This window comes from Megalops cyprinoides, chromosome 16 (genome assembly GCF_013368585.1).
Source record: "Megalops cyprinoides isolate fMegCyp1 chromosome 16, fMegCyp1.pri, whole genome shotgun sequence".
NCBI classification, from domain to species: Eukaryota; Metazoa; Chordata; class Actinopteri; order Elopiformes; family Megalopidae; genus Megalops; species Megalops cyprinoides.
Genome location: NC_050598.1, coordinates 16,573,618 through 16,588,579, shown reverse-complemented (window position 1 = coordinate 16,588,579; position 14,962 = coordinate 16,573,618). Strand labels below are relative to the sequence as shown.

At 44.8% G+C, this 14,962-nt stretch overlaps 1 protein-coding gene across 1 annotated transcript in view; it reads right to left on the bottom strand.

The window, feature by feature from the left end:
* Nucleotides 1–14,962, bottom strand: part of abcb7 (ATP-binding cassette, sub-family B (MDR/TAP), member 7) — a 34,303-nt gene that overhangs the window by 9,176 nt on the left and 10,165 nt on the right. The window contains exons 5-12 of the mRNA XM_036548632.1: nucleotides 11,124–11,256; nucleotides 8,060–8,328; nucleotides 5,940–6,028; nucleotides 5,381–5,468; nucleotides 3,196–3,370; nucleotides 2,421–2,578; nucleotides 667–830; nucleotides 50–179 (exon numbers count right to left, since the gene is read on the bottom strand). Coding sequence (XP_036404525.1) covers nucleotides 50–179; nucleotides 667–830; nucleotides 2,421–2,578; nucleotides 3,196–3,370; nucleotides 5,381–5,468; nucleotides 5,940–6,028; nucleotides 8,060–8,328; nucleotides 11,124–11,256 — 1,206 coding nt within the window. The remainder of the gene's footprint in view (nucleotides 1–49; nucleotides 180–666; nucleotides 831–2,420; nucleotides 2,579–3,195; nucleotides 3,371–5,380; nucleotides 5,469–5,939; nucleotides 6,029–8,059; nucleotides 8,329–11,123; nucleotides 11,257–14,962) is intronic.

Sequence of the window (14,962 nt, the reverse complement as noted above, 5' to 3'; positions counted from 1 at the left end):
TCATTTAAATGTCCCACTTTAACCTCCAGCATAGGACTAATTCACGCACCTGTGGCACCACACCCACGGCCCTCCTCAGGCTCTCCAGACTCACGTCCCGGATGTTTTGCCCCGCAATGTAAATGTTCCCTTTCTGGGGCTCATAGAAGCGAAACAGCATCCTCACGATGGTGCTCTTCCTGCAAAACCAAATTTGGGGGAAAATTAGATATATTGAGGGCTCAATAGTGTGCTCATCACAAAATGGAGGGTTTCAGACAGGGGGGCTGGGATGAGAGCGGCGCTCTGAACACGAGGGGGGTATTGTGGAGATAATGGGGGGATAGCGGAGCAACAACCATCTTATTGATCCCAACATTGAGTACAGACCTAGCAGAAATGGCTACCATGGGTCGATTGAAGGGAAAATATAAAAACGCTGGATGATTTGCGACCCAAGCTATTTGGTGGGGGGGGCAGAACTGAAGATCAGCAAGGCACCTTTGTGTTACAGCGTGCGCACACACTCTCACACACGCGTACACGCGCGCGCACACAAACACTCACACAGACGAGTCTTCTATTGAGACTGCAGGATCACGGGTGAATTTAACAGCAATGATTCTTCAGTGTCATTCTTTGGCGTCAGATCCCAAGAATTAATGGAGCACTGCAGAGACCACGTACCCTGACCCGCTGCCACCGACAATGGCCACCTTCTTCCCAGCGGGCACATCGAAGGACACCCCATTCAGCACTTTCTGTCCCTCCAGGTACTCAAAGTAGACATCCTCAAACCGGATGGTGGCCTCCTGGGGGGTGACCAGTAAGGGCGGGGCCATCTCCTTCTCCTGCAGTGTACAACAAGCAGATGCCGAGCGCTCAGATGGCCGGACGTCCTAACAGGCGAGGCTGGTGAACAGGGGGGGTCGGGGTTGGGGGGTAGGTGGGTAGGTTCTCAACCAGATAAGGGATCTAACAGACCACACGACCACCCACAACGCATACATCTGTGATGTTCTGTCTGCGCTACTGGCCTGCTTCCAAAAAAAAGAAAAACCACTAATGCACACTAACACCCATTATAAAAGCTGAGGGGATGTAAATTTTCAGGGGGAAAGAATAAAAAAAAAAAAAAAAATGCAGAGCCGTTATTAGAATTTACACTCATTTTACATCCACATTAATTCAAAATCTTATTAGTGGGTCAGTAATGGCTAGATTTGCTGCGTCGTCACGCAGAGAACCACAATGAACCACCATTACTGATCACTGGAAACAATCGGACAAATTTTCATCACAGTAATTATAGGCTGCATACAAATGAACCCAGTATAAAATGAGCCTCATCATATGCCATGCTTTTTACACCACATCTCCCCCCCCACCCTCCGCACCCAACGCCACCACTGTTATATTTTTGGGGGTATTTTTCTACAATAAAAGATTCACTAGATTATACCAGACACTTCAGTGAGTCAGATATATTTATGATTGTGCAATTATTCTGACTGTTTGGAGAATTTCTCATACGGACGTTTTTGCAAGAGCGCTGACATCTAATTTCAGAGTACGGTGCCTTCTTGACTGAAATGATTAATTGAAAGAGCAACAGATAATTGGCAGGGGTTTGAATGACTCTTCTGGGAGATGTTGCATGAAGGAACATTATTTCAGCCATAACTAGAATTTACTTATGACATCGGCCATCTGTGTTTTTCAGGACCGAGATTTCTCAAATTTTCTGAAGGATTTACCAGTATATCGCAAAAATACACTGTAACAGCACAAAGACAGATCAAAAAGGTAGAACAAGGAACAAGCTGAAACGTTCAATGTATTTGAGGACAAATCTGTTCATTAGCACTCTCCCTTTGGCTATGCTGACTAAAGAAACAAGTCATGCTGTCATAATGTTCAGAAGATTCAGTTCTTTTTCCACAAAGTCCTGATTACACAAATATCAATTATGTGGGCCATCCAGGGCTTCCAGGACACCCCATAATATTGTTCACACTGTTATGTGAAATATATTTCAATGGCATTTTGGTGTTTGTTTTTATTTTTGTTGCTGTTTTCATTTTGGTCATCACATCATATGTACATTCTGCAAATTTGAAACAAATGTGTTTGCGGAGGAAATGAGAATCTATGCGGAAACTTTTGCATTGAGGGGTGATCACCTGATCAACCAGTATAACTGAAAGTTCTCTTGTGATTGAGAGTTTACACTTATTCAACATTTATATGGAGGACGTCTGTGACTTACTGGGCCTAAGGAAGAGCACAACACATAGAGAGGGTGGTGGAAACAGTGAAGGCACTCCCCATTACCCACAGTAACCCACACCCATGCGAGAAAGCTTTCCAAAACACCACAACCTCCACTGCATTGAGATACACATGGGCCCTGCGCCCTGGACCGGAGCTCTCGCTGTTACCTTGATTTTGGTGTCGACACTGAGCAGGGTGAAAAGAGTGTTCATGTCGATGAGGGCCTGTCTGGTCTCCCTGTAAACCGTGCCCAGGAAGTTGAGCGGGAGCGAGAGCTGGAAGAGCAGCCCGTTCACCATCACCAGGTCTCCCACCGTCATCGTTCCTGCAGACCGAGGCCCCCCCCCCCGAAACACAAAATCAGAATTCACCTCATGGCAGAAACCTTCCCTTCACATATATTACACCAATTACATTTTTCAGCATCAACCAACAAAATAATAATAATCCGTATTTTCTGCTCTTTAAAATCAAGGACATTCTGCATCTCAGCAAGGAGTAGATAGCGAGTCCATCACATTCACAGTGGTGTTACTCCAGATTACAATTAGCCTGATAATTTGATTTGGCAAAATTACAGGGTAGAGCTTACAGTACTGTGACAAAATCAACGTCATACCCAAGTAAAGCATACAACATTATGTAAACAAGGTACCAGCAAAGTTTCAGGAGTGTGCAAGTCTACACACTCTCTTTGCTGGGGTATGTTGGCAATGGCCAGCTTGTACATATTTTTCTATGCTGATCATACAGTGCAGCAGCTGAACTGCTGATAATGTCCCTTGTTCAATTACCATTCACCAAATATAATCATATCTACTGCATCGCTACTGGGATGTGAAATCCACGTTGTACCACGAAGAGGGTGAAAGGGAGAAAGGGAATATTAATGACTGGTCAGAGAGTTAATGGCCGGGCTGAGCTGCAAGCTGGGATTCTCACCAGCCATGATGCTCTTGCTGGCCAGCACCATGATGGCGGTCAGGCCCACGCTGAAGATGGCGCTCTGCCCAAAGTTCAGCATGGCCAGCGTGGAGGTGGTCTTCAGGGACGATGACTCGTAGATCTTCAGGAACCCGTCGTATCGGTCAGCCTCGTACTTCTCGTTGTTGAAATACTGAAACGCGAGACAGGGAGGAAAAAGGGGGTTGGGGAGGAAGCCAGAGCACTGCCACGCTGACGGCATTCACTGAAAAGAGTTCAGCCTGTACGGGGAGATACAGCGGCTTAAGTCTTAATTCTCCTTCCGCCCTCAGGCTCGTTTGGGAGGGGTGGGGGGGTGTGCGGTGGGGTTCGGCGATAGAGATGTTCAATTCACAGGGTTTTAAGATGTCCCGTAGAGATGCTGGCTGTTGAAAGGTGACCCAAGTTTGATTTGACACAGCTAAGTCTTTTTCCAGACACGGGGCAAGAGAATTCTCGAAGTATTGTGCATTTTCTGCATCTCTTCCATGAGAGTATTTACTTACAACAACAGCTTGACAGGGTTTTACTGTGCTGTAGCAGGTGGAATCGCCACTCCTATACAGCTATACAGTACAGAGTGTTTGATCCCTAACTGATGTTCCTTAGTAACAAATTCATAACAAGCCAGAGTTAAGACCTCACTCAAACATGTAGGTAAACTGATGGAACTTATTTTCAATGTCTGTTGCATGTACCACCAACAAAAGTATCCAACACCACTTCTAAATATGATGCATTCAAATTAGTCTTCCTCCAAACCTGTTAATCTCTACAGCCTACTGTAGACATTCCGGGGATACCAGTATCCCCACTATCCATTTACAAAAAAGTAACATCAACTCTCTTATTTGGCCATGAGATTTTGGCCACCGAGGACTTGACAGAAACTCAGAGAACTGAGCTCAGTCAGCACTGTTCAGTTGGCCTTACTTAAAGTCACACATTCAAACTACCAGGACCAACTAAGTATCACACACAACATTACAATATGTTATTAACATACACACGTGTGTTTCTGCATAGAAAAAAACCCCACAAAATTGTATACTTTTCTTTCACTATAATCAAGCCCTCTGGCTATGCGTGCGCATTTCAGCATTCATGTAAAGAGTATACTGTTAGCTATAAAAGACTGCTAGCTGTAATTTGTTAACTAAACAGCAAAGACAGGTGGGGTTTTTGCTTGAAGGCTTAAAACCCTTCCCTTTCACCTAAAATCTAAAATCGATCATACACACGACCACCACCACAAGATGGTAAATCACCATTTACCATCTTCAAAATCCAGGTAAAACAGAAGGTAAAACAGGACTGCATATGGCACTACTTGAAAAAAAATAATACAATCAAAAAGTAGATGCACTACAAGAACCACTCAATCCCATTCATACATGCAGAAACATATACAAGTAAACATACAGGATTCATTACATATTCTATTGTGCGAATGAGGTGATGATCTCAGGGATTCAGCACTAGGATGGGAAGCGGCTCAGAGACACACAACGGGAAGGCGCTCAGGTTTTGTACTGGCGGAACGGATTTTGAGTGGGTGGAGATCCAATTAAATATGCACACTGGCTTACAGTGATGCTAAAATCTGCCGTGCTGACAGCAAATAATGCGAATGACACCAAATAAAGTATCTGGAACGAATAACAGAGGGATGTATTAATAGGTCAGAATGGGTAACAGTAAAGTGGCACAAGATCAAACAATGCTCAGCGTCAGACACACTGACTCAACCCTTACGTAGAATTTTGCTTTTAAATTTCACAGTGGACAAATATTTAGGATTTGCTGCAGAATATCAAGAAACTGGTTGTTGCAAAGGGCTGTAAACCTATGGCAATCCTTATTTCTTCAACAAACTCATTTGGAATGACTTGGGAATGCCGTTTTATCTAAAAAGGATTAAAATGCGTGCCCAGCCGTCCCTTACGTAGGGATAACCACCGATTTACACTCAATCTGAAACAAAATCAGTCTGATGGTTCAAAACTCCCCAAACAAATTTAGAAGACAACAAATGCTACCACGAGCAAACATGCAAATGATACCAGGCGCTGCTACAAGATAAATACGACAAGTTAATATTTAAACAGGCTAATGTGCAGTTCAGGGAGGGTGAAACTGGGGGAAGGGGAATAAACAGCCTTACCTTCACTGTCTCGTAATTGAGCAGGGAATCAATGGCTGCGTTCCCTGCCTCGTTGTCTGCTTTGTTCATCTCTATCCTGAAACGAGTCCTGAACAACATACAGAGCCAGTGAGATCAAGGCCTCACAGACACACGCACTCACACAGGCATGCGTAAGCGCAGCACCACAAGAACAAGCAAGGCAGCGTAAATGCAGAACCTCCAGCGCGCAAACATGAATACACACAACCACTGTAGAGCACACATACATACGGACATGCACACAGAGAACGCAGCGGGTGCACAACCACACACCGATACAAGATGGCAAAATACACTAAAACAAAACAGAAGGCGTCCAAATGCACACATATACATGCACACGCACACACGCACGCACGCGCGCAAACACACACACACACGCACACGCACATATGCACACACGCACGCACGCACGCGCGCAAACACACACACACACACGCACACATACACACGCACATATGCACACACACACGCACGTGCGCGCGCGCGCAAACACACACACGCACACAGCACAGGAAAGGGAACAATTCCCTCATACCTCCACTGTGTGACTGCAATGGTGAACGCTGTGTACGCAGACAGGGTCCCTAGAGTCACCAGTGCAAACTGGCCTCCACACTTGTAATACTGCAAAAAGGAAACATGCAGTCCTTAGAAATAAAGCATTCACAGTAATAAAGGCATTCCTTCAAACATTATCAACAAGACACTGAATTTCCTCATCTCATATAATAATGCATAAAAAATAAAATAAAATAGAATAATAAAAAACCTCAATCATATAAACCCGCTTCATGTAGCTGCACTTCTACATGAAATTTAACTGCTTAATGTGTCTTCATAGACAGCAGGACATGTGTCTTAAATACAAAAACAAATTTTGGGGGTAGGGGCACTCGCCTAATCTGGGAGGGGGGCAAATCAAACCAGGCAGCAGCCAAAAGGTTCCCACAAGGACCAGACACAGTGGAGCACTTGCGCAAAGCTCCATGCTGCTAAGCCAACACCCTACCATGTGAGCATGGACCCCCCAATTCAATGTCTATTTGGATTACCCAGGCCTCTCTGTACTTGAATCAGGGGGGATTAAAGCAGGGGGACAGGTAACTGTGGGACTACAGGCATTATGAGAGTCACCTCTTCACCACGACACAGCGATTAGCTCCGCTTTTCAGTTCACAGGGCACTTAACGCACTCCCTTTCCTCGCTGCTCATCATTAAACCAACTGTCACTAACGAAGGGAATAAAAAAAATTTTAAAAAAGAGAGAGACGGAGTGAACTCCGCTAACGTTCCAGCCATTTAGGCAATGACATCGGAGCTCATTATGGAAGTGGAGCTGCCGCCTTGGATGGGATTATCAAGCACGGCCCTGGAAGATGCATCGCTCGCAATGAGAGAAAACATTCAGGAAGACCAAGATAAGCACGTACATTAGTGATGCATTGCATTAGTGATGTTTAGTTAATATGCTGTATGATAATGCAGCCATGGTCTTCCTGCGTTTGTTTCTTACATGTGCTTCCTCCTGGGGGGCGGGGCGGGGCGGGTGTTTGTGACGGCATTAAAGTCCTCTGATAGATCAATTTATATACAGTAACATCAAGCAAAGGAAGAAGAGAATCACAGCTAAAGCGCGACGCATAGACTCTCACTGCAGACTTGAGTAGAAGCCTTACACATGAACAATACTAAGCCCTGTGCCACAATACAGGGCAATCACTTTAACCCATTGGAGTGCTTAGTCCATGCAGGTCTATTCTCAAGTCAGAGAGCCTGCTGCTAAATTGTTTTGATTCAGACTGGTTTGGCTCCATTGATTGCGAGGCTGCTGTATTCTTTCAGCATTTTATTACCAATGGTAGCAGCACCAAAAACAGGCCTCTATCAGGAAGACAAAAAACAGCAGCAAGTTCTCAAGGTAATCTAGGCTCTCATCAGCTCACTCAACTCAAGATGCTGGAAAAAAAAGGGGTAGGTGATTTCAGCGGCGTGCTTTCATTTGGCGCCATAGCTCTTACTTTTACAAGCACCTCTCCCAAATCGAACAGCATGACCATCGCTACATTTGGTTAAACAGGGACAACTATGTTTGTATGTCATCAGGGGAACAGCGTTTGTCAGGGACCAAAACCGCGATGCAAAAATGGGATTCCGCCGAGTATGTTTCACAGAAATAGTCCATGGAATCTGCCTTGTCATGGTCGGTACTTTTCTATATTCTTTATGGTTTAGGGATCTTCAACATTCTGTACTGACAGGAAACATTGATCTATGAGTATACTGAAACTGTTTTAAACAGCTGTTAAATTATACCAAATTTTTGGTGCTATTACTGAGGAACTATAATGCTTAAGCAGGTACAGAAATGTATAGTGTCTAATGTAACTACTGTATAGGAGTATTAAGAGTATTATAGGAGTATTTTTTTGGTGGAATAAGAGGATTATGAATTTAGTGGAGCTGATTTCATAGCAGGTACAATATTAGATTTTACATACTACGATCCAAAATACACTGAAAAGTGGGGACGCCTGGCCACAGAAATCCATTATTTCTGTTGGGCAGAAACATACGCTGTCTGGACTCAGATAACACTGGAAGTCATTCACACCACTTCTGCACCAGTGACACTTTTCTGAGAGATTTCTGCTCACCAGAATTCCACTAACGAGGGCCATTTCGAACACGGTGGGCCCCAGGTTGAAGACCAGGGCGCTGAGCACGAAGCTGATGCCCCGCGTCCCCCTGTCGATGGCCTTGGACAGCGCCCCCGTCTGGCGGCTCAGGTGGAAGCCCAGGTCCAGGTTGTGCAGGTGGAGGAAGACGTTCTTGGCGATCCTCCTGATGGAGCTCTGGGCCACCTTCCCGAAGACGGCGTTCCTCAGCTCGTTAAAGAGGGCGGCACCTGCCCTTGAGACGCCGTCTGACGGGAAGAACCAGAGAACAGAGCCTCAGACACACTCACATAGCCACTGGACAGCCCATAACGCATCACACAACCAATTACACTTCCCTCCAAATATCCTTCTACTGTGCTTTTTTCTTTTAACAACTGCAATGGCAAAAGCTCCCTTGGCTTGACGTGCAGAGTGGAAGGTGGTGGCTGCTGTCTTAGCGTGGTCGATATGCCGGCTCCCGAGAGGAGGGAGCGATCAACGCACCCAATGCTCACTCCCAGGTAGTAATGGGGGTTGATCAGCTATAGAATTCTCCACAAAAAGAGCCCCGCGGGCTGCCCAAATGGTCCCTGTGAAGGCAGTGGCTTTCAAGTGACTCTGATGTGCAATTATCATTAGTGAGGGAGGACGGCTCCCCTCTCACCTTCCAGTGAAATAACACAGGAGCCCGTGCCGCGTGTCCTACAGGGCAGAGCACCAAAACACGTTCTGTTGTGGTCAACCTATTTAAATGGGCAGTGGTCCTAATTGTGGAAGCTGAAGCTCACGGAGAGAGCCTGCAGTGCTTGTGTAACCATTACGGCGCTGATTTAACCCCTGTTTTTGCAAAACATATAGACAGTGAAGAACTATAAAAGTGGTCTTCAACATTTGGTCATTTAGATTTGCCTTATAACTGGCTAGTTAGCAAGATATAAATTATCATCTAGCATGTCTGCAAAGAATTCGAAATAAATACAGAATTTTACACATACAGTGCAGTATAAGAACGTCATTAAACAACCACGTACACAATTTTTTTTTTTAATTATGTATGCATGTAAGATGGTACATGATTTGGTCACAATGACTAAGTCAGAGCAAGGATTTTGCCAATGTTTCAACACAGATTACAATGGACCCGAGGACACTTTTCAATTCTTTAGAGTCATAGTTTGCTGTGCCATCACCAGGTAAACCAAAGATCATTTGATCTCTACAGTGTGTTTGTCTAGGTGTGTTTTTGTCATTCTGTGAACAGAATGCGTGAAAAAGTTTTAGACATATTTGAATAAAACTTACAAAATCACTCGCCAAGAAATAATTGGGTTTCATAAGATAACTCAAACACATGACCAAAACAACCTACAGTACATAAATACATCTGACAAGAACATCAAATTTAGCACTGAAGGGTGTCAACAGACCTTTACACCAAAGACAGGACACTTGTCATGTTGACATGATTGGGGATTTTTTTTTCCCATCACAGATGAGTCATTTGAGCAAGGAAATATATTTACGTTTACATCTGGATGATGAATTGCTTTTGAAGCGTGGCAAATAAGCAGCTTACACAAATTCTATTTGGAGAATCAGATTTTTATAATTTGACAAAAAAATGAGCCTAACACCCCCCCCCCCCCCCGCCACCGCAACCCGCTTTGTTTTCTACGAGCACTGAACTTCCCTTTCACAGTGCCAATTAATCCTGTAACCGCATTCTGTACACAGGGCTTAAATGGTCTCATTAAAATATGCAGCTGTAGGGAGAGTTGACGTGCAAGTGGATTTTACTCCACGGAAGACTGACTTGCGTACTAAAATGAATTGCTCACATTAGTTATTTGATTTTTTCTGCCTGTTTATCCGAGTCACCCTGGAAATTCTTTTCCTAATCAGGGAGAGCTTTCCTATTTATGCATAAAGTGTCTCTAGTCCCCAGCACTGACACCTATTCATGGGAAGCTAGATTGGCAGAAGAGACATCACCATGAGCGCAGTTACAAAGCAGCACTAAGGGAGGTAATCACCCTAACACCGGGCGCAGCCCGCAGCCGCTGCTAAAACGGGATTACACACACCGCCAATCTGTCCACGTTAGGCCGCCATCAAAAACGGAAGCGACCCAAGGCGCCCCCTTTCCTGGATCGCCTCCGCTACATTTGATTCCTCGCCTATCCCGTGATGGCAGGGCAAGGGGAGTGCATTTAAATTGCCCTCGCTGATGTGCTGTGATGGGAAACCCTGGCTACCAGAGTGGGGAAAGAGCCATGCTTTATATAAAAAAAAAGAAAACCACACACCCTTCATCACAGTGCTGGAGAGTGCACAGTAGCACTCACCTCTGATATCACACCATTTACTTATTTATTTATTTGCTTAGCGGACACTCTTATCCAGGGCAACGGACGATGTGGAAACAATTTTACATCTGCAGTTCTGCGACTAATTTATCCTGCTCGACAGGAATAGGGGTGACTGTGGTAAATTATCCTGCATTAAAGACACAGCAGACACTACACATCTCACTGTGCCCTCGCTATCAATCAATCCATTCATCCATCCACCCATCAATTTATGTATCACCGTTCTGTGCACCAAAGAAATGTCAGACATCTCCACAAGGTGTATAGTTATTAATGATGTAAATCTGTAGGCCTGTGACTTGAAGAAAACCAGTGATGTTTTAATAACAGAAAAGAAATGGCCCAGAGTGACAGCAGTTGAGGCAGGACTCTACAGAGAGAGAAAGACTCAATAACAAAGTCACTCATCTACCCCTCTGAGCTGGAAAGTTTGGCGCTGGCTCAGTGCCTATCAACACCCCGTTCGGAAATTCATTGAATTAATGAATAAACAAGCGCTGGGGACAGCCAGACTCCATTTAGGGAAGTGGGGGGGGGGGACCGAGGCAAAAAATAACAACGTTGGAAATAAAAGAGGGTTAAAGGGTGACATTAAAATGAATCCTTTAAAAAAGGTCAGTCGCTACATAATATGCAGCAACCTTCCCGCGGAGAGGTCAACACCTGCCAAGAGACAACGGCACAGGACTCACAGCCAATCAGGACGGCCGTTGCCATGGTCGCCACGGTGTTTGGCGCGTCGCTCAGGTTCAGCACATTTCCTGACATCTGGTTCAGGCTGTCCACTGCATACTTAAACATGAAAGGCACCATGACGTTTGTCACCTGGGAAAGGGATACAAAAAAAAAAAAAAAACAAGAGGTTGGGGCTGTTTACATATTATCATTCAGGCACACGATGTTCAAACCCTCTGGAAAGCAGCGCTGAGGTGTGGGCGTAGTGCGCCGGAGCTCCATGTGCTCCGGGAGACAGAGGGCGTGCGGTGAGGTGTGTGTGGAAGGGGTGATGTGTTCGTTACTGGAATAGAAATGGCTATTACCACTGATTAATCATGCGGAGGATGCTGCCTAACTAAGGCCAAGGTGGCCCTGGGCACATTCTCTGACTGTGAAGGGCATGCTGTCTAGATATCTCGGCCCCAAATCTGGTTAAACATTCTGCAGGCCTCTTGCGCCGTTTTTTCGCCCCTGAGCACCGTCGCTGATGTCTTTGGTCTTTCTACCGCTATTTCATAAATTTCTTTGCATGCTGAATCACAACAGCTCAAGAACTGATTTAGCAGAGCAAACCCAAGTTGTGTGATGGTATTTAAACGTTGCACTTTCATCCACCCCCCCCCCCCCCCCACCACCACCAATAAGCTGTGGGTGGGCCTGCCCTGGAAGTGACATCTCACGTATCCGCACTCGAGACGTGCTTTATGGACAAAATTGAATCCTCTGTCTGTGAGCAACCATCTGTACTGCTTCTAAAAATTTGTGTGTTTCTGCTTCCCCCCCCCCCCCCCCCCCCCCCCAGAGGATTTACAAGGGAGTTTACAAATTCATTCCTTGACAGTCTTGCTTAGTGTGTTAGACTGACAAGAGAAAACCGAATTAACGGAACAGAACACGTGCAATAATGTGTGCTTGTGTCCGACAGAGCCAACAGGGTGTCACTTCTCTTCAAGCTGACCTTTCAGAGCCGAGCACGGGCATAGAGCGTAGAGCCAATACTGCATCAGCTCCCGATTCTCCTAATAACCAATTACTGTGATCAAGCTCAGACTGTCAGACAATGGGCTGACCTGCCAACACCTCACCTCGGAATTCATTTTTAGATCTTAAGTCCCTTTTGCAGTGCCGGGGCTGCAGTGGCACACAGCGCCCTACTGAGGGTACTCCGGGGGCGCTTTGATCTGAAACCCAGAGGACGGGCGGCACAGCTGCGGAGACGGCCTCGCTAAGGCTGAATGCTGATGTAAAACTCGGTGGAGGAGGGAACAAACACCATTCCCCAAGCAGTGCACCCAGATGAGCTTCTGCGAGTGAACGAAGTTCCTGTACGCATCTTTGTGGGGAAAAAAATCCCAGAATATCATTTCAGAAGTTTTTTTTTTGTTTATTTGCTTTCCTTTGTAATGCTGACGGTAAGTGAAGTCTCCATGCCACATCAGAAACCTGGCGAAATGACTCCAAATGGCTAAACCAGACATGGAAATCGGACTGACTGCCATAAATAATAAGTAAGAACAGCTTATGTAACTACCTAGACTACAATGATGTCGGTGAGTACTGTTCTTTAGCAGGGCCTACTGCCCAAAGTGTGATACTGATGACTGGCAATTCTCACATGGAGGAACGGCCTGCATGTCTCTCAGCAGAATGCAAAGAGCGATCCAGATCAAAAGCCATTTCCACAAATAGCCCTCATACTGTCTGCGCCGAGTCCAACAGGCTTTACCGGCAAGCTACAGAATGTCTGCCACTCAAACACTGCTAATGTGTCACCTGGAGCGTAGAAAATTTTCAATCATTGTGTTCCCACTGCAAGTTGAAAGAAAAAAAAGGCACACCTTGTATGATGCGTACAACTAGTCAGGTGTAGCAAAAGCAGCACTCTTCTTGAGCAACAGTACTGTAATACCAGATTTTGTACATAATTTGTAATATCAGATATTGTGTGTACAGACCATTAAATCCCTAGAAGGGAGCCACCTGAAATTCGGATTTGCACACTTAGCTAGTAAGCCATTTGGTCCACTCGGCACTCGTGTCTTTTCTCTGTAGCAATATGCTGTGAAGTCACTCGGCATTGTCGCCTTGAGCGAGAGAAAAAGAAGCACGAACACTTACAACACATCAGTGGAGTTTCAGATTACTGTAATTAACCTCACATATGGCTAATGCAGCATAGCTGGTTCAGGTTGCCCAGAGCAACTCTGGACTGCTATAAATTTCACTAGCCTCAGTATGTTACTTTTGAGCATTGCAATGTTTTGATGCACAAATTTTACTTTAGTAACCAGACTTCCCCGTTAGTATTTCTTAGTTTTTTTTTGCAGGAAAAGTTGTTGATGAATGAAAACAGGGCATCTTTGGGGACACGGGGCACATCAAAGCCAGGAATGCCAGTTAAAAAATGTAGATGACATTACTGTGTGAAACCTTTGTTTTTGGAAGGTATTCAAATTATTTTCTGTTAAAGCTGGGCAGCGCTCTGAGTGCATTATTCACCTGTCAGATCAAGGATTTAATGCAAACTCAAAGGACTTATGCTCACACAAAGACAATGTTAAGTACCAGGCTGAGGTACATAAAACATAAAAATCTGTTGTCACAGATTTTCCCATTTACAGTCAAAAGATGGTTTAATTTTATGGCAGTTTCCACTCATTCTTTTCTGAGATATTTGGTCAACTTCAAAATCTGGCATATGTGCTTTTCAACATATGTGTATCATCAGATGTTGATCAGATTTGGTGTTGAAACTTGCAGTTCACTGGGGCTACATTTCTGATGTATTATATAAAAAAAGATCATATTTTTACATAGCCTTCCATTGAGCTTGACAAAGCAGGAATGAAGACAGGATCCAGCTAGTCAAGGCTACAAATGACAGGACAAGGGTAAGCCACTTCAATAATGCACAGAGAATATGGATGCCATTAAAAATACCAGCACAAAATGTCCTATTCTCCCAGCATTGTTTTCCTGCCCTGACCAATTGAGACTGACAGGTCGACAAGATGGAGGTGCTTTGATTAAATGATAAAACTGGAGTTTATCTTTCCCTGTTCACTGCTGCCTTGCCAATCTTTATCTTAATCCTGCAGATATGGGATTTAATAAAATACATAAAGAAATAAGCCCCTGGACTGCCACAAATCCCTGTGGCCCTGCGATAATCTGAAAATAAAGATGGAAGTCCGGCACTTTGTGAAAACCAAGCCTGAAAACCAATTAATAACAGGAAAGCCTGACTTTCTTAGATCCTCCACGAGATTTTGGGAGACATGTGTTTTAAAAAGTTTGGACATTTTCTTGTTCCCTTTGCTAGTCTCAGAGGCTACACATGGGTCTCAAATGCATAACAATGTAGCAAACAAATGTGGGGCAGAATATTTTCTTTGGTGCATGCCGAGAACAAAGTATTCCACTGACACACACACGCTATCATCAAGACGTTTGTGATCTCAATAACTTAATGCATGTTCACAGCAGCTATGTCATTATGTGCAATCACTGTGCGCCCTTTGTCAGCATCTGAAGAGAATGTTTAAACTCTGGTACAAATAAGATCTCCTTGCAGTGGACTATCGCAGTTTGATAAGAAAACACGAGCGCGGGAGGGCAGCGACGGTGGACCTGGCTCACGCTCCAGAGGATGCTGAATTACAGCACATCATGCCTCGATTCATCAGACAGATGGACTGCCTGGGCTATCAGGTGAAATCAATTCAGCTCTTCAGACATTCAACCTCAAGGTCACCGATTTCAGGAGCTGCAGCCTTTCGAAAAGATGAGTTACAGTAGACGGTGCACAATTCGG